Source organism: Candida tropicalis (assembly GCF_000006335.3).
Source record: "Candida tropicalis MYA-3404 genomic scaffold supercont3.7, whole genome shotgun sequence".
Classification (NCBI taxonomy): Eukaryota; Fungi; Ascomycota; class Pichiomycetes; order Serinales; family Debaryomycetaceae; genus Candida; species Candida tropicalis.
The window spans coordinates 663,879-687,483 of record NW_003020059.1 but is presented as its reverse complement, the minus strand read 5'-3'; the positions used below and the strand labels follow the sequence as shown (position 1 = coordinate 687,483).

The 23,605-nt window shown below is 33.2% G+C and overlaps 9 protein-coding genes across 9 annotated transcripts; 5 read left to right on the top strand and 4 right to left on the bottom strand. All coding sequences in view use genetic code 12, as the record gives it.

The window, feature by feature from the left end:
• Positions 1-191: 191 nt before the first annotated feature.
• On the top strand, positions 192-2,096 carry CTRG_05123 (uncharacterized protein; the record flags this gene model as incomplete). Its single annotated transcript, XM_002550779.1, has 1 exon — positions 192-2,096. One exon carries the CDS (start codon positions 192-194, stop codon positions 2,094-2,096), a length of 1,905 nt encoding a protein of 634 aa, XP_002550825.1.
• Positions 2,097-2,513: 417 nt separating this feature from the next.
• On the top strand, positions 2,514-5,633 carry CTRG_05122 (uncharacterized protein; the record flags this gene model as incomplete). The annotated part of the gene is made up of 1 exon (XM_002550778.1): positions 2,514-5,633. The coding sequence occupies one exon, from the start codon at positions 2,514-2,516 to the stop codon at positions 5,631-5,633; it is 3,120 nt and encodes a 1,039-aa protein (XP_002550824.1).
• A 190-nt stretch (positions 5,634-5,823) lies between these two features.
• MNN26 (Mnn26p) lies at positions 5,824-8,073 on the bottom strand (the record flags this gene model as incomplete). Its single annotated transcript, XM_002550777.1, has 1 exon — positions 5,824-8,073. The coding sequence occupies one exon, from the start codon at positions 8,071-8,073 to the stop codon at positions 5,824-5,826; it is 2,250 nt and encodes a 749-aa protein (XP_002550823.1).
• Positions 8,074-10,897: 2,824 nt separating this feature from the next.
• CRN1 (Crn1p) lies at positions 10,898-11,719 on the top strand (the record flags this gene model as incomplete). The annotated part of the gene is made up of 1 exon (XM_002550776.1): positions 10,898-11,719. One exon carries the CDS (start codon positions 10,898-10,900, stop codon positions 11,717-11,719), a length of 822 nt encoding a protein of 273 aa, XP_002550822.1.
• A 169-nt stretch (positions 11,720-11,888) lies between these two features.
• On the bottom strand, positions 11,889-16,586 carry IQG1 (Iqg1p; the record flags this gene model as incomplete). The annotated part of the gene is made up of 1 exon (XM_002550775.1): positions 11,889-16,586. The coding sequence occupies one exon, from the start codon at positions 16,584-16,586 to the stop codon at positions 11,889-11,891; it is 4,698 nt and encodes a 1,565-aa protein (XP_002550821.1).
• Positions 16,587-16,946: 360 nt separating this feature from the next.
• CTRG_05118 (MIND complex subunit) lies at positions 16,947-17,612 on the bottom strand (the record flags this gene model as incomplete). The annotated part of the gene is made up of 1 exon (XM_002550774.1): positions 16,947-17,612. The coding sequence occupies one exon, from the start codon at positions 17,610-17,612 to the stop codon at positions 16,947-16,949; it is 666 nt and encodes a 221-aa protein (XP_002550820.1).
• Positions 17,613-17,902: 290 nt separating this feature from the next.
• On the top strand, positions 17,903-18,394 carry VMA11 (H(+)-transporting V0 sector ATPase subunit c'; the record flags this gene model as incomplete). The annotated part of the gene is made up of 1 exon (XM_002550773.1): positions 17,903-18,394. The coding sequence occupies one exon, from the start codon at positions 17,903-17,905 to the stop codon at positions 18,392-18,394; it is 492 nt and encodes a 163-aa protein (XP_002550819.1).
• Positions 18,395-18,487: 93 nt separating this feature from the next.
• Positions 18,488-19,903, bottom strand: RVB2 (RuvB family ATP-dependent DNA helicase reptin; the record flags this gene model as incomplete). The annotated part of the gene is made up of 1 exon (XM_002550772.1): positions 18,488-19,903. One exon carries the CDS (start codon positions 19,901-19,903, stop codon positions 18,488-18,490), a length of 1,416 nt encoding a protein of 471 aa, XP_002550818.1.
• Positions 19,904-20,587: 684 nt separating this feature from the next.
• On the top strand, positions 20,588-23,419 carry PFK2 (6-phosphofructokinase subunit beta; the record flags this gene model as incomplete). Its single annotated transcript, XM_002550771.1, has 1 exon — positions 20,588-23,419. One exon carries the CDS (start codon positions 20,588-20,590, stop codon positions 23,417-23,419), a length of 2,832 nt encoding a protein of 943 aa, XP_002550817.1.
• Between the last annotated feature and the right edge of the window lie 186 nt (positions 23,420-23,605).

Here is a 23,605-nt window from a genome sequence, read left to right as displayed (position 1 = left end):
AAATCTGCTCTATAAACTGTGCTTTTCCTGTAGTAGTTCTCTTCATTTGTCTTTGATGGGAATGAATCAAACTTTCACTCACTCACTCACAGCAAACCCTCAAACCAAAAATTTCCCTGAAAAAAAAAAACAACTTTATGGAATAAACAATCATCAACCATCAACCATCATAGTTCCCACTAGTATACCGTATGACAGAACAAGTTAAGATTAATCCCGATTTGCTGATTATATTAGTTGGTTCAGTGATTAACAAATTCATGACCAACTATCAAGGAGATTATAAAGAATGTCGTGCAACATTTCCTGTTGATCAATTCATTCACGATTTAAATAAGATAACTCAAGAATATACTTCAAGATTTCCCAATGTTGATATACATTTTCCACAGATCGATTTAAAATTACTTTCATTTATTATAACTAGAACATTATATCATAAGTTTGTCACTGTTACTCAGGATCGAGTGATTATTGATGTATTACCTCATGTTTATGAAAACTTTTTGAAAAATATAGTGGCTACATCAACACTAAGGTATGCTAAATATCTATTGAAAGGTGCCAAGGATTTGTATGAAGAGGATAAAAAGAAAGTTAAAGATAATTCAGAAAAGACTATGCCAATATCAGCACCAAATCTGCTGAAAGAAAAGGAACCTGTTGCAAGTAAACCAAGTGAAACTAAAGATGAAAAACTAAAAGAACCATTGGTTAAAGCTACAAAAGAGGTCAATGACGAAAAAGAAACACCAAAAGAAGACAATAGTCCTGTTAAAGATGTATCAGATTCATCAAAGAAAGACGCAATTGAAGTTCAAACAGAGAAGAATAATGATATAGTTCCAGAAACTACAAATGAAGTAGCAGAAAATGCCAAAGATGTTCAACAAACTAAACCTGGACCAGAACAAGAAGTCTCTAAAGACGAAAATTCTCATGAAGAGATTAAAAAAGATGATGAGAAAAAGGAATCTGAGGAAGAGAAAGAGAAAGATACTGAAAAGAGTACAGTGAATGAGGAAGAAGATAAAATGGATGAAAATTCCAAAGAGGAAGCAGAGATTCCTACTACAAAAGAAAAGAGAGTATCACAAGAAAATGAAGTATCAAAAGAAGATGAAGAAGCAAAAGAAAAGGAAGTAGCAAAAGAAGATGAAGCAGCAAAAGAAGATGAAGCAGCAAAAGGAGATGAAGAAGCAAAAGAAAAGGGAGAATCGGAAGATGTTGAAATGGAATCGGTGGAAGAGCCGAATACATCTAATGACAATGACGATATGGATGTTGATAAAGAAAGTGATGATAAAGAGGAGGAACAACCTGCAGTTGAGTCAACTCCGAAAGAGAGTGTATCAGAAGAAAGTGAAGTTAAAGAATCTGTAGAGAAAGAAGATGACGGTAAGCAGGTCGCTGGGGAAAATGTTGAAGAAGAAGTTGTTGAGAAGGAAGTTGTTGATGAACAAAAATCGGAAGAACCAACTGAAGAGCAAACTGAAAAATCTGTTGAAGAAAAAGAATCAACCAAGGAGGAATCTGAAGCAGCACAAGATAATGAACTAGAATCCAAGTCAGAAGAATCATCGGTATCACCTGAGAAATCAGAAACGGAAAAACTGTCATCAGCACCAGAGACAAAGACAGAGACAAAGACAAAGACTGAAGAAGTGTCAGTGCCAGATGAGGAGGAACCTGTTCAAGAAACTGTTCAATCACGTAAACGTTCAAAATCCCCAGCACCAGGACAACAACATAAACGTTTCCAGAATATTGCTGTCAATTTGATCAACTCCATTCAGGAACATAGATTTTCTTCTCCATTCTTGCAAGCAGTCAATACAAAAGATGCACCTGATTATCATAGTATTATTTTTGAACCTCGAGATTTGAAGAATATTCTCAAAGCAGTGAAATCCAAACGAGATCCTCCAACATACCAATCTGTTAAAGAATTAGAAAGAGATATCATGTTAATGTTTGCCAACTGTATAATGTATAACCGTTCTGGTGATGATTTGATTGAATTAACGAAGATTATGAAAGAAGAAGTTAGTGAGATTTTCAAGATGTTTGAAGAAGCTGAAGAAGAGATCAAGTAGGTTTTGTAATTATTTTATTTTAAAGTATATACTATATTAATCTTGTTTCTTTAATGGATGTTCTCTCAATGATTGTGGATAAGTCTGCCTAACCCATTTCACCAATAGAGTGATCTATACTTCACTACAGAGCCATAAACACTTGTTGATTGTATATACCCACTGTAATCTTGTTTCCCACCCATCACACAAAGCATCGTGCCAGCGGGAGGCGCGAAAAAGAAAAAATTGAAACGAAAAATTTTCGTTCTCTTTCATTTTTTTGTTGTAGTTGTTGTTTGGTTTGCTGATATAGTTAAAGACGAATATCTGGGATAACCTTTGTAAGGTGTTTATTTTCAATTTCTACATTTATCATCCATAATTTTACAACTCAGTCGTTTATTTCATAAAAGGGTATTGGATGGCGTAAACATAATGACGAAATTTAAATCCCCATTCATCAAACAAACTTCATTTGATGTGGAATATGCTCCTGCCCATATCACTAAATGGAAATCAGAAAGAACAGGATTACAAATCACGTATATTGATCAACCTTCCCCAATAGTCAATGGGTATTTTGCTGTTGCTACAGAAATTGAGAATAATTCTGGTTCTCCTCATACTTTGGAACATTTGGTATTCATGGGATCTCAGAAATACCCATATAAAGGTTTGTTAGATAATTTAGGTAACAGATTATACTCATCAACTAATGCATGGACAGCAGTGGATCAAACTGTATATACATTAACAACTGCAGGTTGGGAAGGATTTAAAACTTTATTACCAATATATCTTGATCATTTATTGAATCCTACTTTAAAAGATGAAGCATGCTTAACAGAAGTGTATCATATCGATGGGAAAGGTGAAGAAAAAGGTGTTGTTTTCAGTGAAATGCAAGGTATTGAAAGTCAATCATGGTTTATGGTTTTTCAAAAAATGCAAGAAACTTTATATGCTTCAAAATCAGGATATTCTTCAGAAACTGGAGGTTTAATGTCGGAATTACGTCATTTAACAAATGAACAAATTAAAGAATTTCACAAGAAAATGTATAGACCTGATAACTTGTGTGTTATAATTACTGGATCAATAGATCAAGATGAATTACTTGGAATAATGACTGAATTTGATAATGAATTACCAGAATTACCAGCTACACCAAACAAAAGACCATTTGTTGATTCTAAACATGATGAACCTTTAAAAGAAGTCGTTGTTAAAGAAGTGGAGTTTCCTGAACAAGATGAATCTATGGGTGAATTGTTAATTTCATGGATTGGTCCTGATGGAAGTGATACATTGGTAAATGTTGCTCTTGACATGGTGGGTTCTTATTTCACCGATAGTCCAATATCTGTTTTTAACAGAAATTTCGTTGAAGTTGAAGATCCATTAGCTACTGATGTGGATTATACTACTGATGATTACTATAGAACCGCTATTAATTTCAATTTCAATGGTGTTCCAACAGAAAAGTTATCTGAATTGGATACTGAAATTAAAAAAGTCATCAAAGAACAATCTGACCCAAAGAATATCGATTTGGACTATATGAAACAAGTTGTTAATCATCAAAAGTTAAAATTTGTTGCTAGTACTGAAAAATCCCCATCTAGTTTCTCAAATATTGCTACTTTAGAATTTATCTATGGGAAACCTGACGGATCAGAATTAGAAAAATGGTCAAAAGATTTAAGTGAATTTGAAACCTTGTTAAGTTGGACAGCTGAAGATTGGAGTGGAATAATTGATAAATACTTGGTGCAAAATAAATCTGCAACTATTCTTGGTAAACCATCTGCTAAATTGAATGAATTGATGCAAGAACAAAACAAAAAAATCCACGAAGATATTAAAGCCAAATATGGAGAAGATGGGTTGAAGAAATTGCAATTAAAATTAGATGAAGCACAAGAAAAGAATGATGCTCCTATTCCAGAAGAATTGTTAACAAAATTTCCTAAACCAGATCCATCAAAAATTGCATTTATTCCTACTAGATCGTATAAAGCTGGATACACTCAAGGAATTGTCGATATGACAACAAATAATTATATTACAGATGATAATCTTAGCAAATTGTTGCAAAATGATACCCCAAAGGACTTCCCATTGTTTATGCATTTGGAAGATTTCAAATCACAATTTGCTACTATTGAATTAGTGATGTCGTCTACTAGATTAGACCATGAACTTTTAAGTTATATGTCTATTATTGAAGAGATTTTCTCAATGTCAATTGATAAACCTGATGGATTCATTTCATACGAGCAAGTTATTGCTGATATTGATCGTGATTTAATCGAACATAGTTTAGATAATGGTTTTGATAATCAATTTTTGGAATTGATCAGTATTAAAGTTAAATTTGAAACAAAGAATTATTCCAAAGCAATTGATTGGTTGTATAATATTACCAGATATGTCAAATTTGAAAAAAAGAGAATTTTGACCATTGTTAACAAGATCATAAATTCATTACCAGACAAGAAAAGAAATGGAGAATTGATGATGTATTCTTCACAATATCGTCACTTGTTTAATAAAGCTTCATTGAGAAAAGCACAAGATTCTGTTTACACTGAGACATTTTATCAAGATGTATTGGCAAAGATCAACGATGGAAAGTTTGCTGAAATTGAAGATGATTTAAATACTATCAAAAAACAATTATTCAGTTTAGATAACATGAAGATTATTATACTGGGTGGTGTATCAAATTTGAAAAATCCAATTAGTAGTTGGTCTAAATTTGTTGATAATCCACCTAAAGAAATGGATTTGGTTCCATGTAAAGATTTACCAAGATCATATGAATTTAGATCACAATTGGGAGAAACTTGTTGTGGAGAAGCATTTTTAGTTAATATTCCAGCTGCTGAATCAACACATTTAACTTCATTAACAACCATTCCTACAGATTATTTAGATGACGATATTTTCCGAATTGCTTTAGCTTCTGAATTTTTAACTGCTGTTGAAGGTCCATTTTGGAGAGGAATTAGAGGTAATGGATTAGCATATGGTTGTCATATAAGAAGAAATGTTGAAACTGGATATTTAAGTTTTAATATTTATCGTGGTTCAGATTCAGCACAAGCATGGATGAAAGCTAAAGAAATTGTTACTCAATATGCTACTGAAGAATTAATTATTGATGATGTTAGTATTGAAAATTCAATTGCAACTATTGTTAATGAATTAGCTAATAGTCAAGATAATACTTATGATGCAGCAAGTTTTAAAATTAGTGATAATGTTTTTAAACGTAGAGGTCCAAAATATCAAGAATATTTCCTTAATAAATTACAATCATTTACAAGTGAAGATATTGTTTATGCTTTAAAGAAATATTTTATTAAATTGTTTGATTCAAATAAATCAGTAATCTTTACTAGTGTTCCACCTGCAAAATTAGAAGATTTAGGTACATTTTTCAACAAACAAGGATATAACATTAATATTGAGGATATCGGATCTGAAGATTGTTCAGATGAAGAATACAGTGGATCTGAAGAAGAAGAGGATGAGGAGGAAGAAGATTAGAGTATAATATAGAATTTAATAGTAATAATAATGTATGAATAATTTATTAATTATAAATCAATATTGATTATTTACAAGTAATTTCATCTCTATGTTTGATCTCATGAGTATATGGGTGTGCATAATAAAGTGTCTATTAGAATGAATAGATTTATCTATATAAAAACAAACAAAAAAGAAGAACTCATATTTAATCGAAATCTTGAGCTTTGTCTTCTTGAACTTCAGGATTTGAATCAACTATAGGTTCTTCTTTTGGTTCTGAATTTTCAATTTCTGAGTTTTTATCAGTTGTTTTCTTTCCTAAAATTTCTAATTTGGTTCCTTCTGGATCAAAAGTATCTTTCTTCAAATACTCAACATAATCACTAACTTTTTTACAAACATCTGAACGACTTTTACCAGCAACTTTTTCCCAATAATCAGAACTTGTTATACCTTCACATGCAACCCATTTAGATACTGTATGAAATCTTAATTCCCAATCAATGTCTTTGAAAAGTTTACGTACACTATCAGCAGGTCCCATATTTCTACGTGAATAAACACCAAATTCACCATCATCATAATTTTTAACCGGGTTGATCTTTGGATGATTACAATGTAAGAATAAAATTTCAGGAAGTTTATAATCAATAACTCTGTGAACCGTATCTTCATCCTCAATTTGTTTATCTTCAATGGTCTTCTTTTTATATTCTTTGAATTGTTCCATTAATTTGGATGTATAAGTACCTGATTGGAATGGATTAAGTCTAGTATCCAATTTTCTTGATTTTAAGAATTTCTTCCAATCAGCATAAAATTCAACATTATCACGAGGATCAGTTTGACCTAAAGTGGTTTCTGAAAATTTACCATTATCGGCAGTGTAACCAAGTAAATGAACTTTTTGATTCTCCAAACTGTATCTTTCATTCATAACATGTAAAGCTGGAGTGATTGTTTCTCTGTCACCTTCACCAAAAGCACCTTGATAGATAAGATTCATATACAAGTTTTTCGAATTGATGTTATAATACAAAGCCAATAATAAACTTCTTAAATGTTCACGTTTGGAGAAAACAATTTGTCCAGTTTCTACTGATATTGGATTTGGTAAGTTTGCTAAATCATGATAATGAACTTCCAGTTCCATATCTTTGGCAATATATTCAGAAAACGAATGATCATTAGGGATACCAAATCTTCCAACAACTTCACCAGGTTCAACTCTGGCAATCTTGTAATACAAAGGACTGGTTAATTTGACCCATAAATCCGGCCACAAGATCATCTTGGTTGAAAGATAAGGTTCAGTGAATAATAAACTATCGACATTTTTAATTGCCAAATTATCAGCATCCATGGCAATGGTATGATCAAAAGTACTGACCAATAACCCTAAAATCTTTCTCGAAAACTTTTCACTAATCCATTCAAATATTTCTGTACCCACTTCTTCTTCAATAATAATACATCTACCGTTCAATTGTTTTGGTAATAATTCTTCACAAATTTGTTTATCATATTCTTCTTTCTTGTCAAGAACCAATTCAACAGGTAATGTGGAACCACGTTCTCTCAAGTTTGCAATAGCAGTTAAAGCACCAGCCACCATATTACCACCACCATTGATAACAATACCATGACCTTTGAAAAATTGCAGTGGTGGATCACCCAAATTCTTTAAAGCTTCAACTACTTTATCATGTGCATAACGGATGGCTCTAAATTTCTCACCAGGGATATTCAATTCACTTCCACGCAAATATTTCTCTGAAATGACTCTTGCATCCCATTGGTAGGTTGGGTTAAGATTTCTACCTCTTTCTTCTTTTGTTAATGGTTCACATTGAGGCTTATTATCCAATAAAATATCCTTCAAGAGATGAACGAAATAGATTTGACGATCGAAATATTTCTCGGTAGCTTTAGTGACCATATCTTTAAATTCATCTGTTAATTCGGCATCTTTCAATACTTGTAAGAAAGCAGCAGGTTCAAATTTTTCTTTATGATCAGCAATAAACTCATCAACTAATTTTTCAAAAAGTGTATAAGAAAATGCAGATTCTTTATAAATTGCATTGGTGTGTTCTTCAGTAACTTCCTCTTTGATTTGTTTTTTAATATCTTCAAGGTATTTGATTCTCAACTCGGTTTTCAATTCTTGGATCACTCGAGGCTTTTCTTCCTTTGTGATCTTCTTACGAATTTCGGCCAATAATTCTTCTTTCTTGGTAGTTTCCAATTCATGCATTAACGATTTCACGTATTCTTCACTATCTAGATTACTGACATGAGATTGGACTGTAGTTTTATCACTGGTGAAATATGTGGCTCCCTTTACCGGACGGGGTTTGTTTGAGGAGGATAAAACGGAGATGTTGAATACAACTACCGTGAATAGCAAAACTCCTAGTAATAGGTACAGGAGTGATAATCTTCTGAAAAACATAATTCAAAAGGAAAATACACGAGGGTAAATGGGAAGGGAAGCGAAGGAAATTGGTGGCTTTGTAATATTATTAATAAAATAGAAGTTTTCTTCTAGTATTGTTCGTAGTGGAATAACTTTACCAGTTGATTTGCAAAAATTCCTTGCGAGATACGGCTTCGATTGGCGATGTTAATAGATAAATAAATAAGATCTAATTAGCAAATAAATAAAACGCAAAGGATTGTTTAGTGGTAGGCTGATGAGGACAGTATGTTTATTAAAGTCCAATTTAGTTGATTTCCTTTGAAGATTGAATCAGCACAAGGGTATAATCAACAAAAACAAGTAATCAAATCCAAGTTGAAATTAATAAATAAATAAATTAAATAAATAAATAAATCGAGTTCTTTGAATTTTGGTTTTGGTTTGTTCGATGGAAAAAAAAAAAAGAAAAAAAAAAAAAATCGGACTGCATATAAACCGCGATTTTCTTATTTTTAGAACATCGCCAACAACAACAACAATAAGGCATATACTCACATAGAGAGAGACAGAGAGAGACAGAGAGAGACAGAGAGAGACAATTGCTGAACCAAATATCGAACTGGCATGGTCTAACCCTTTTGGGCATTGTTTGAATTTGTTGTCTTTTTCCACAAGAGACGTGTTTGGATAATCACGTGTAGGTTTGTTTTATTTTTTTTGCATCCCTAGTAATTCTAGGATGATAAATAGGAAATCTAATTAGTAAGATCGGCGTTCCTGATCTCGAGATTTGTGCCAATCTTTTTATTTATTTATTATAATTCTCCCATGCCAATGTCTATACTACTAACATTAACAAGTCACATGGAGGCTGTTGTGGTGGTGGTGGTGATAGACACCGATAGAACAATAACAGTACCAAGGAGTAATTGTTCAATAATACTCTGCCTTTGTTTTGTATTTCTGTTGGTGGATGGATCTCAAATCTATTGTGAGAAATTCACGTGTTTGTGTAACAACACGTACTGTGAGATACCCATAATTATTCATCTTTGGATCAACCACTATCGCTATAACAGTGAAGTAAGGTACTAAGTATGTTTACAACGGCTTGTATCGCGTGCTGTATGATTTGTGCTAGCTTTGAGAAATCTTTGTTGTAAAATGTATCATATCTTCCCATGTTGGAAATATTTACTTGAATATCTGAGCAAATTTATTTAAAAAAGGTAAGCAGTGCAAAAAACTGTTTGCTCGTACATTTTCATAAAGTAATCTTATTCATATGGTTGATTGTTGTTATCTAACATACTTGTATCCATGTCGTGCTGGCTCTCACGTGATGTAACAAAAAGGTAGTGTGCCGTGTGTCAATGATCAACAACAACAACAACTGTCACGTGAGAGAGACAGCCAGCCAGCCGAAGAAAAAAAAGACCAACAACACCGGAACTCAGAATTGTCGAAAACTTTTGCAAGTTCACTAGAATCTGAAACAACAACTTCTACTACTACTACTACAACAACAATAGAATTGAACCCACTCAAAGGAATACTATTGCAAATATGAGGTATGTGACCATCTAGTTTCAATTGTTGTCTTGAGATATACTTTTGTCTCCATTTTATTGTCTGGATCACTAACTCTTATCATGATTGTAGTGGAAAATTTGTCAGAGCATCCAAATATCGTCATGTATTTGGCCAACCAGCAAAGAAAGAATTATGTTACGAAAATTTAAAGATAACCAAGAATGCATGGGACTCCAACATTATTCAAACCAACGGAAAGTACATCGCTGTTAATTGGGATGCTTCTGGTGGTGGTGCTTTTGCTATCATTCCAATTAATGAAGTTGGTAAAGCTCCAGATACTGTTCCTTTATTCAGGGGCCACAAAGGACCTGTTTTAGACACTGCTTTCAACCCTTTTAATGAAAGACAAATTGCCAGTTGTTCAGATGATGGAAACATTTTGATCTGGGAAATCCCAGAAGATTATTCATTCCACAAATATGTTGATGAAGAAGATAATATCAAAGATATCACAGAACCTGTCAAAGTCTTATCAGGACATAGCAGAAAAGTTGGTTTAATTGAGTTCCATCCATGTGCGGAAAACGTCTTGGCATCATCTTCATTGGACTACTCTGTCAAGATTTGGAACACCGAAACTGGTAAGGACGAAATCACTTTACAACATAAAGATTTGGTTACTTCATTTGCCTTCAATTACAATGGTTCCTTATTAGCTACTTGTTCAAGAGATAAGAAATTGCGTATCTGGGATATTAGATCTGGTAAAATCATTTCTGAAGGTCCGGGACATACGGGTGCTAAACCATCTAGAGTTGCATGGTTGGGAAACACAGATAGAATTGTTACCACTGGTTTTTCAAGATTATCAGATCGTCAAGTAGGTATCTGGGACATCCATAACATTGACAAAGGTCCAATTAACGGATTTTTGGTTATTGATTCAGGATCTGGTGTTTTGATTCCTCATTTTGATAATGAAACTTCAATTTTATACATTGCTGGTAAAGGTGACGGTAACATTCGTTATTATGAATATGATAAAGATGATTTATATGAATTATCTCAATATGGATCCACTGATCCTCAAAGAGGATTTGCTGTTGCTCCAAAACACGCAGTTAATGTCAGAGAAAATGAAGTTGTCAAATCATTCAAAACGGTATTTGATCATTCTATTGAACCAATTTCTTTTATTGTTCCAAGAAGATCAGAACTATTCCAAGCTGATATTTATCCAGACTGTCCATCTAGTGAACCAGCTTTAAGTGCTGAAGAATGGTTTGGTGGTAAAGAAGTTAATGGACCTTTGCTTCTTAACATGGAAGCTATATTTGAAGGTACTAAACCTGAAATTCGTGATTCTAAACCTGCAACTGTCGTAAATGATGTCAAAAAGGAAGCTGAAAAGACCAAACAAGAAGAACAGAAAAAGAAGGAAGAAGAACAAAAATTAGCTAAAGAAACTACAAGTAAAGCCATTTCTAATGGCAAGAAAGAAGAATCCGTGTCAAGAGAAGGTACTCCAGGTAAGAATGTCGATGATTTGTTGAAGAATTCTGGACAAGTTAATAGTTTACTTTCTAAAGTTGCTGATCAATCTGATGACGAAGATGCACAAAATGATGATGATGATGATGAAAATGGAAAAGATGATGGTTGGGAAGAAGTTAAGAAACCTGAAGTTAAATCATTGTCGTCGTCCGAAACCGAAAAAGCTGAACCAAAGAAGGAAGAGCCAAAGAAAGAAGAGCCAAAGAAAGAAGAGCCAAAGAAAGAAGAGCCAAAGAAAGAAGAGCCAAAGAAAGAAGAGCCAAAGGTAGAAGTCAAGAAAGAAGAGCCAAAGGTAGAAGTCAAGAAAGAAGAGCCAAAAGCTGAACCAAAAGCTGAATCAAAAGCTGAACCAAAGGTAGAAGCAAAGACTGAACCAAAGGTAGAAGCAAAGACTGAACCAAAGAAAGAAGAAACCAAAGAAGAAACCACCAAATCACCAAAACCAACATTAGGTTCAACAATTGAAAAATTAGCTTCTTTAGTTACTCAATTGGAATCACAAGTTACCAAATTAACACAAGCTGGTTTAGAAAAAGATGAAAGATTAGCTGCTTTGGAAAAGAAACTTGATGAACTTTTGAAAAAGTAATACGAATTATAAATATCTATCTATATATATATATGTTAGATTATACTCAATAAAATGTAACTATTAAACTCATACCATTCACAATTGTAGTTTCTACAGTATTGAACAATGATAATTAAAAAAAGGTATACTTAAAATAGTTTTTATTAACATTACTATACTATACAAACTATTCTTTCTTGATATCATAGAATTTTCTAAATATCAAAGCCATAAAATTATCTAAATCAAATGTCACTTTACCATCAAACATATCAAATTTTTTCTTATTTTCATATTGCATTCCTAATAATTCATCTAATGTAATTGTATTTGAAGCACCAGGAATATTTACTGTACCACTTGCTACTTCAATAGTGAATTTACCAGCTTGATGACAACTAAACATGAAATCTAATTTAGATGCACTTGAAGAAGCATTTAAAGCATAATCAACAAGTACTTTCTGATCCATTAATTTCTTTGCTGAATATTTATAAGATCCAAATTTAGGTAATCTATTTCTTTTACGTAATTCACGTAAGTAAAAATATTGTTTACTAAACACTGGAATAATATTGAAAATTTTCTTATTCTTTGGTTTAGTTTGTAATTCATTTAAAACTGAATCAACATGTCTGTTATAATCACGTAATTGATTACGTAAAAATTGTTCCTTTTGAGTAAGTTTGCTAATTGTTTTCTCAGAAGCTTCAAGTTGTTCTTTACGAAGTTTTCTTTGAGTATCTTTAGTTTTAATATCCATGGCAATTTGATTAAGTAATTCTTGGAATGAATTACGTCTTGTCAATTCACCCATTGATTCTAATTTAAGAATGATTTCCAAACACATTTTCTTCAAATCATGATAACTTAATTTTGAAATATCTCCAATTGATATATTATAAAGTGATCTATCTTTACTTTCAAACATACCTAAAGCTGCTTTTTCTTCTTCAAATCTTTGTTCGTGAATAGGTTGAATTCCAGCTATTAACAATTCTAAAAGATCATCACCATCTTGGACTCGGATAATATAAAGTAAACATCTCTTTGCCTGAGTGAAAAGTGCTCTTGTTTTGGAATCAATAACTGGTTCTTCAACAGTATTTGCAGCAAGATTTAATACCACAGTGGATAATTCAGCAAAAGCAATAACATCTTCCGGAGTTGAAATTAAATTATTCAATTGCATGCAAATCTTGTATAATTGATCATCATTACCAGCAGTGATGATATCGATATTTTGTTGAATGATTTTTTCTAATTGACTAATCGAATTTGTACTCATGGTTAATTTTGGTCTTTGATGAGTAACTATATCATCATAATCATTGAATTCATAAACCAGTTCAATTTCATTATCAACATCAATGACAATTCTAATTATAGATTCAACTCTTGTAGTAACAGCAGAAATATATTCATTCAAAGGTTTCAAAAAATCATCACTGAAAACTTTCATAGAAAACAATTGCAACATGACACGATATAATTGTCTGAGATTATCCATATTTCTAGAAGATTGTCCAACATTAATACCAAATTTTCCTGGAGTTCTTAATATAGTTCCAATATAATGTTTCAAGAAAATAACCCCAGCAACTGCTAAATGTTGTTGATCAGATTTATCAGGGAATTGATATTGTGACATCAAATAACCTTGACGAGCAATTAATCTTACATGATCAGGAATCTTGGTAGCATTGATTTCTAATAAATCAAGCAACTCAGAACAATTTTCTCTAAGAGAAACCAAATTGTTCACGAATCTATTACTAACTTCTGGTAATTGAATAGCAGCTTGTGGTGAAATATCACGTGGTCTATTGCTAAAGCCATGAACTTTAACTTCATGAGCCACGATACTTTCATAAATTCTACTTGGATCAGATTCAAAATCTAAATCTTCACTATCAACAAGTCTAATGACAAATTTACCACATAATGATTTCAAATGTTGTCTTTGATACGTATGGTTATTAAAATCCATCAAGAATTCAATCCAATGTGTCAAATGAATTTTAGTTATATCTCCAACATATCGTGATTTTGAAATATCTGATTTCATCAACAGGATAATCAATTTGATAAAAAAATATTCTTCACGGGAATGTGCAGTTATCGAGGAATCACGAACTGGGAATAATTGAACAATTAATTGAAACATATCTTTGTTTACTTTAGTATCCTTGTTGTTATAAGGAATTGAATTGTATAATTTTGTTAAATAAACTGGATTTGTTTGAAGGAAATAAAAGAAACTTTGATATAATTCAATTCTTTTTTTGGAAGATTTGGTTAATCGTTCTAAACTTTTAACATTTTCCACAACTGGTCTATAAGATTTGGTAGTTGGTTTAATAAACTCTTCAATACTGATTTTATTCTTATCCAACAATGCAAGTTTCATATCCAATTGTTGAATTTGATTTTCCAAATCTTCATTAATCTTACACTTGTCAATTATTGAATCTCTAATGCTTGAAAGAGCAACTTCATCTTGAAAATCACGATCTCTGTTTGATAACAATGGTAAAAATCTTCGAATGACATCAAGGGATGGATTTTTGCTTGAAATTAATGATCTGTATGCATTTTGATCAAATATTCTTTTTAATATAGCTTGGGCTCTAATAACTTGATTGATATTTTTTCTATAATATTCTTCAAATTCATAAATTTCTCTTCTCATGAATTTGCCTCTAATGATTGACTGTAAAGTTATGATTGAATCAACATGGGTATAAATTTCATCCATGGTGGATACTTTTTTAACACGAGAAAGTAATCCTCTGCATAAAGATTGTATAGGAACAACACATGATTCTTCAATTCTTAATAATTCTTGTTTATTGACATTGACCAGTCTTCTCAACTTGTTACCTCTAACTTTTGCAAAAAGTTCATTTAATTTACCATCTTCATAAATCAAAGTAACCAAAACATTTTTACACAACCTTGTTCTAGTAATTCCACCTCTAGCAATACTTTGTAATTCAATAAACTGACGTTTGTTGGAACGAACTTGAGAAAGTTTAATGGTAAGATCTTCAAGAACAGCATTTCTTCTTATAATTGATTGTAAAGCAACAACTGGTTTTTCATCAATATCTTTACATAAAGCTGATCTATGATACAATTGTGTACGTGCAATTGATTGAAGTTGTATCAATGAAGGTAAAATTTCATCAATATGAGATACAAGTCTACCACTTGTGCAAAAGATTTTCTTCATTCTTACCAAAGATTGTAAAGATGTAACATTTGGTATAGATTTTTCCAAACTTTCATTAATTTTTTTAAGTTTACTTCTTTGTAATTGACCTCTTATAACAGCTTGGAATTGGGACATCTTGATTCCAGTAAGATCAGGTTTCTTTTTGGTAACAAATTTCCTTCGGATAATTGATTGTAATTCTGTAATTTCAAAAGCATATGCTCTCAAATCGTCCCTATGTTTATGAACAGTCTTTGCTCTGATAACATTACCACGAATTATTGAAAACAAGTCTGTGAATTCTTCTTCATATGATTTAAGCAAAATTCTATCAACAAACATGGAATATCTAAACACAGCACCTCTTGCTAAAGATTGAAATTTAATAATATTTGTCATGTGTTGTTCAAGTTCTGGGGTATAATAATCATCTGTCAGTTTAGGAGTAGTATTCAAAATAACTGGCAGTCTAATTTTAAATACGGGTTCTGGAGTACCCGGTGACTTTGTGGGAGTTGTTGCTGATGATTTTGGTTCTCTAAATGGATCATCATCGACATGTTTTTCTAATTCCTTCTCTTCTTCTTGTTCTACTTTTTCATTGTCTCTAATTGTTGGAGTAGTTGAAGGTTTGAATTTTAGTTGTTTTACAGGTGAAGCAATTTTCTTTATTGGAGAAGTTACTTTTTTCATATATGTACCTCCATCAGTTTCATCAAGGTCACCTCCATGAGCTCCTGAAAAGTTGGGTAATGGAGCACTAACCAAAGCTCTATTAGCAGCTCTAATATCATCATCATTAAAATCAATTTTTCCAACTAAATTTTCTATTTTAGGATAAGATGAATCTTGTTTGTTCAATATATAACTCAATGCATGTAAACAAAACCATACTTTTGGTACATTTTTTGCATCGTATAAATCAGTTAATTCAAATCGGAATAAATCAGGCATATTTAAATGATCTAATAATTGGAAAAATCTATTAATATTTTCTGTATGTTTAAATTGTAATTTTGAATCATTGGTAAATACTTGTCTTTGAGTAGGTAAGATTACATTTGCTAATTTTGCAAGAAAAATCCCATTTCTAATATATGAAATCAATTCTACTGCAGATTTTCCTACATCTTCCAGTAAAACTTGTCCTAACCACAGTTTAATTGCTTCTATTCGACATAAATATTCATATCCTGGTGAATCTTTTGAAGCATTATTACTTGGTGAAGATAAGAATGGACGTTTGGAAGATGGTTTATCCAATGGTTCTGATAATGGTTTCAATGGAGTGGTGATTTTAGTTGGTGATCTTTTTAAAACATCTTTATAGTTTTTATTTGCCCAACTAGGTGTTTCATCAGAACCTATTTCAAAGTGATTTTTCTTTGGTGATGTTGATCCAATACTGGAATCACTAGTTTTGAAAGATGAAACAGTAGCTGAAGGAGATTCAAATTTGGATCTCAATAATGTGGTTGTAACTGATGGTTTGGTGGTTTTCCTACTTGGAGTAATGTTCAATGCTCTTGCTAAATCATCCAAATCTTCATTGTTGTTGGATTGTTTGAACTTAGTGGGGGAATTGGTCCGTGATTGAACTGGTTTGACATTATTATTGGTATCCTCTAGCGAGTTCAAATACCTAGCTGTTATATCAGTAATAGGCATTCTTGTCTTGGTTAATAAGAGAATAAATGGTATATAGTAAAAACACAAGAAGAAGAAGAAGCAGAAGAAGAAGAAGAAGTATAAGTAGGAGATTTATTGAACAAATATAATCGATTCCTAGACAAGAAGCAAAATTAAAATTTAAACAAAAAATTGTGTTTCAGTAGAAAGTGTTTACATTTTAACCCAATTAGTAAAGATGTATACACAATTGGTAGCACACGCACAAAAAAAAAGTTTGAAACGATGAATCGAATATTGACAATTTTTTTTATTTATTTTGGTTTTCGTCAATTGATTACATAAAGGTGATAGAATGTCTATTAATGATAGATAGTCGATATATTCTGAGGGAGGGAATTATACTTCTTTAGTTTGTTGTGAGTGGCGTTGTTCGTAAATATCTTCCAAAAGTTGCAGGGTTTTATTATATTCTTCAAATTGGGTTCTCAAAGTTGGTAATCGCTTATTTGTTTCCTCTAGTAATTGCAAATATTTATTGAGTTTCTTTGAAGTATCCTCGTGATCAATCTCCACGGGTTTTTGTTCATCGTTTAGGTTATCTTGATCTTCTTTTTCAATCTGATTAATTAATTCCGATACTTCATCGTCCACTTTTTTAATAACATCATTATAAACATCACTTGCTTTTATAGGAATCTCTCGCCTCATTCTAGTCACTTCAACTGTTTCTGTTTCAAATTCTTGTAATATATTTCTTAATTTCGAAGTTATATCTGCATCAATTTGCTCGACATTTTCATGTGTTCTTAATAAAAGAATATCCTTAATTGATGTTTCATCCAAATCTCTTCCATCTGCAAGGATTGAATATTTTGAACTATCAAAAATATTAACAAGAAATTCCTCAAGCATAGTGGAAACTTCATTCTTTAATGGATCCTTTTGTGCCCCCGGTAGATGTAGGTTAAGTTTATCCATTGCTGATTGTAATACATTATCAAAAACATGACTATAGTCTTGCTTTGACAATGCTATCTTTTCATAACCATTCTTAAAATCCATTATCTATTCTCTAATAACGTGTCACACTGTGTTATCGTTGTTGATGTTGTTGATGTTGTTGTTTTCTTGAAAACAGCAAAAGAAAAAAAATTAGAAATTGGTGGTCGTGTGTGTACCAGTAATCACGTGCACATTGTACAAATTAATCTCTCACTGTCAATCGTTCGTTGATTAAATTGAGAAGAACGAAAAAAAGAAAAAAAAATTTATAACAACTGGTGGTTATTTCATTTTGATTAATCAAAACCCACCACCTTCATTTTTATTATTTGTTTTTAATACACCCAATTATGTCAGAGGCATTAGGTGAAGAATATTACCCAGCTTTTGCTCCCTTTTTAGGATTTGCTGGTTGTGCAGCAGCAATGATGTTATCTTGTGCTGGAGCAGCCATTGGAACAGCAAAATCAGGTATTGGTATTGCTGGTATCGGTACTTTTAAACCAGAATTGATTATGAAATCATTAATCCCTGTTGTTATGTCCGGTATTTTATCGGTTTATGGTTTAGTTGTATCTGTTTTAATCGCTGGTGGATTATCACCAACTGAAAATTATTCCTTGTTTAACGGATGTATGCACTTGGCTTGTGGATTGGCCGTTGGATTCGCCTGTCTTGCATCAGGTTATGCAATTGGGATCGTTGGTGATGAAGGTGTAAGACAATTCATGCACCAACCTCGATTATTCGTTGGAATAGTCTTGATTTTGATTTTCGCAGAAGTTTTGGGGTTATATGGTATGATTATTGCATTGATTTTAAACACCAAAGGAAGTGGTTAGGTTATCTTGGTATAGAGTATGTACAATAAAGAAAAACAAATAAACAAAAAAAAAAAAGTACATTATTTTAACAGAATAAACTATAACAACACTCTAATCTGTTTCCATCTTGTCATCCTCCACTGTGGTGGATTGTTCTTTACCAATGGTGACATTACCAGAATCATCAATATACTGAGACGAGTTTTCTTCCAAATACTGTACAGATCTATCAGCGTCTAAGAATAACATGTATGCTCTTTTTATATCTTGCAAGTCAACATTCTTGTTCTTCTTCTTTAAAGAAATTTGTTGTGAAACAGAAATCAAATTGGCAGCATACCTTAAACTAGTTTCTTGCCCAATTTTAGTCAACAATGCCAATGCATCCCCAGATAATTCAACTTCTTCTTCATTTGCTCGTATGGACAAGATTGTTCTGATTTCATCGGCACTATATGAACTTGTGTGAATGGTGATGGATCTATCTAACAAATCCATTGGCATTCCATGAGGTGATTTGTATTCAGTACCTCTGATTCGGGAAATACCTCTATTTGTAGCCATAATGACAATAGGAGAAAACTCATCTTCCAATGCTCTGTTGATAAATGAAAAACATTCAATGTCCAACATATGAACTTCATCAATAAATAACACCCCAGGAACAATTTCGGCTTTTCCTTCTTCTTTCCACTCAGCAACTTTTGTATTAATTTGATCACGTACTTCTGGTCTGATTTCACCAGTATCACCTGAAAACAAGGCCAAAAACCCTTGTTGTCTGGAATTTATAACGTCAATTTCATGTAAAGAAATAGTGTGTACGACTTCTTTTCTCTTTTGTAATTCTCCTTCTGGACATTGGACAAATTTAGTTTGCGGACCCATGGCATCGTAATCTCTAGCTCTGGTGAAGGATCTACCCAATTTAGTGATTTTCCCAGAAGCTTTATCAATAGAAATAACATCACCTGCTAAAACTTTTTCTTTGGTCAATCCTTCAATCATTTTATTACCCAATTCATAAATAGTTTCCATATCAGTAGTTTTGATGGTTAATTTCCCTTGTTTATGGCCACCAGTAATAGTTCTATCCACTTGAATTTCAACAACTTCCCCCTCGATGATTTCGGCTTCTTCTTTAATTCTAATACCAATAGATTTTCTAAAAGCTTGGATCAATGCTTCTGTTTTGGACAATTCCAAGGAATAAATCTCCGATGCGGCCAACGCAGTGAATGGAACTTCACTTCCCAAATTTTGTGATAACCCCATAGCAATTGCTGTCTTACCAGTGGATGGAGGACCAGCAATCAACACTGCTCTACCAGCAATCTTTCCAGCTTGTACCATTTTCAAAATGACACCGGCCGCTTTACGAGCTTGTAATTGTCCAACCATACCTTGGGCATTTTCTTTAGGTTGTAAATTATCGTCCAATCCAAGACCAGATATATGAGAATGTGCTGCTATTAAAGACAAACCAGAGATATCACTGGTTGTCACCTTGGTTGTGATGGTTGACATGATGATGGATGTAATAGGGATGATACTATGAAATGAACTTTATTTTTTTTCAATTATTATGGTTGTTTTTCTTTTCTCTTTTTTCATCATCTTCTTCTTGATACTTTTCAGAGAAAACGAAAAAAAAAGAGAGACATTGTGGTTGGCACGACTTTGATTACGTAAGAACGGTGTGTTCACCTGCATATAATCCTCCATTATCATTTCTAACATTCTGGGGGGGATATGTCGGTACTCAACTTTAGATTTTTCATTTTTTTAAAAGTGATATGACCATAATTGTATAATTCTATGATATCATCCGATTGGAAACTCATGTGTTCCGCGACTCGAATATTCCCGTTGTATTAATTCTGCGTCACAGGTTGGGAAGGATCACAATAATCCGAGTGCATCACCATATTGTGTGTGGGCGGGAGAGGGAAAAAAAAAATTCTCCGTTGGACACTACACACAATAAAATTCAAGATAGTCAGTTCCGTCAGGTGGTGGTCAAACCTCGTGGAGTGTACAAACCGAAAAAAAAAAAATAATAACCAAAATCTTACCATCGACTTATAAAAAGTGTTGTAGAAGAATTTGCTATTGGATTTTTTTTTTTTATGAAAAATTCTTTCTTTTCCTTTTCCTCTTAATCAAGTCCTTTTTATTATTATTATTTATATATATTAAAAGATCTACATTATGATTTCAATTGTTAATGGTACTTCCACGCATTCGTTGGTTGCTGGAACCAAAGAAACATTGAGCCAGGCCATTAATTTCTACACAAATATCCTTGGGTTGTCCGTACATTCAGAAAATGACGACTTGACATATTTATCAAATGAAGACAACAAAATGATTGTCAAAATCAAATTGGACGCAAAAACTGGTTTGTCTCCATCCCAAATTCATGACAGAAGAGAAGATATAATCTCCAAATTGAATGTCATCGATTGGAGATCATTGGATACTACCAATGTCTTTAAAGTTGAAAACTTGGTTGCCTTGATTGAAACTTTGTCTACTTATAGATACACTTTACAAATTACCCCAAACGAATTGTATCCTAATGAAGTTTACTGTGTTGATCCATTGGGTTATATTGTTGGTTTCACAGCTTGTGCCGAACCATTGACCCTTGTGCCTCCATTACAAAAAGCCAATCCAAAATTTGACGGAGCCTCCAACTTGATGAGCAAATCTGGATCCCAATCTAGATCTGTTGAAGAAATCAAACAAGTTAGAAGAAACATTGGTGTTATGACTTCTGGTGGTGATTCCCAAGGTATGAATGCTGCCGTTAGAGCTGTTGTCAGGGCCACTATCTTCCGTGGCTGCAAAGCTTTTGTTATTAAAGAAGGTTATGAAGGTTTGGTTAAAGGGGGCCCTGAATATATCAAAGAAACCAATTGGCAAGATGTTAGAGGGTACCTTTCTGAAGGTGGTACTAACATTGGTACTGCTAGATGTATGGAATTCAAAGAACGTTGGGGTAGATTATTGGGTTGTAGACATTTGATTGAAGCCGGAATTGACGGTTTGATTGTCTGTGGTGGTGATGGTTCCTTAACCGGGGCTGATCTTTTCAGACACGAATGGCCATCATTGATTGCTGAATTGAAAGAAAAGGGTGAAATCACTGCAGAACAATACGAAAGACACAAGCACTTGTACATTTGTGGTATGGTTGGTTCTATTGATAATGATATGGCCATGACAGATTCCACCATTGGTGGTTACTCTGCTTTGGAAAGAATCTGTAGAGCTGTTGACTACATTGATGCCACTGCCAGTTCCCATTCCCGTGCTTTCGTTGTTGAAGTTATGGGTAGACATTGTGGTTGGTTGGCTTTGATGGCTGGTATTGCCACTAGTGCCGATTATATTCTTATCCCTGAAAAACCAGCCTCTTCTAAAGACTGGAAAGATCAAATGTGTGACATTGTTGGTAAACACAGAGCTAAAGGTAAGAGAAAGACCATTGTCATTGTTGCTGAAGGTGCCATTACTTCTGAATTGAAACCAATCACCTCTGAAGAAGTTAAAGATGTCTTGGTTGATAGATTAGGTTTGGATACCAGAATCACTGTTTTGGGTCATGTCCAAAGAGGTGGTACTGCTGTTGCTTATGATAGAATTTTGGCTACTTTGCAAGGGGTTGAAGCTGTTAAAGCTATTTTGGAATTGACCCCAGATGTTCCATCCCCATTGATTGCCATTGATGAAAACAAGATTTGCTGCAAACCATTGGTTGAAGCCGTCAAGATTACCAAATCTGTTGCTGATGCCATTGAAGCTCAAGATTTCGACAAGGCCATGTCATTGAGAGACCATGAGTTTAAGGAACATTTAGCCAACTTTATGGCCATGAATTCTGCTGTTCATGAAAAACCAACTTTACCAGTTGAAAAGCGTAAGAAGATTGCTATTGTCAATATTGGTGCTCCAGCTGGTGGTATGAATTCTGCAGTTTATGCCATGGCCACTTATTGTATGTCTAGAGGTCACACTCCATACGCCATCCACAATGGTTTTGCTGGTTTGGCCAGACACGAATCTGTTAAACTGATGAATTGGATTGATATTGAAGGTTGGAACAGTATTGGTGGTTCAGAAATCGGTACCAACAGACAAACACCTGAAGATACTGATATTGGTATGATTGCACACTATTTTGAAAAATACCAATTCGATGGTTTGATTATTGTTGGTGGTTTCGAAGCATTTGTTTCTTTAGAACAATTGGAAAGATCTAGAGCTATGTACCCAGCTTTCAGAATTCCTATGGTTTTGATCCCAGCTACTATTTCCAATAATGTTCCAGGTACTGAATACTCTTTGGGTGCTGATACATGTTTGAACTCCTTGATGGAATACTGTGATATTGTCAAACAATCTGCATCTGCCACTAGAGGTACTGCTTTCGTTGTTGATGTTCAAGGTGGTAACTCTGGTTATATTGCTACATATGCTGCTTTGATCAGTGGTGCCCAAGCCTCATATGTTCCAGAAGAAGGTATTAACTTGTCTCAATTAGAAAATGATATCAACTCATTGAGAGAATCCTTCTGTATTGAAAGAGAAATGACCAAATCTGGTAAATTGATCATCAAGTCCAGTAATGCCTCCAAGGTTTTGACTCCACATGTATTGGCCGATATTATCAATGCTGAAAGTCACGGTGAATTTGATACCAAGACTGCTATTCCAGGTCATGTTCAACAAGGTGGCTTGCCATCTCCAATTGATAGAGCCAGAGGTGATAGATTTGCCATTAAAGCTGTTCAATTTATTGAAGACCATGCTGATGATTTGAGTGGCTTGAGATACTCTTTGGAATTCCCAGATGATGATAAGAAGATTATGAACACAGCTGCTGTATTGGGTGTTAAATCATCACACTTGAAGTTCACTTCCATCAGACACTTGTATGATTTTGAAACTGAATTGGGTAGAAGAATGCCAAAGAAGATTCATTGGAGTAACACTAGAGAAATTGCTGATAGATTGGTTGGTAGAACCAGAATCTAAGTATTAATCAATGGGGGCCCTTGGGGCCAAAGAGATGATGAGATGATGATTAAATTATTGTCCCAAATAATTGTATAGTAGAGAAGAAGAAACATTTAAATGTATTATAGCGCACAACAAAATAAACGAGAATCAAGCAAAAAAAAAAAAAAAATTTCATTGAAAAACTGTCTCTCTCTCTCTCTG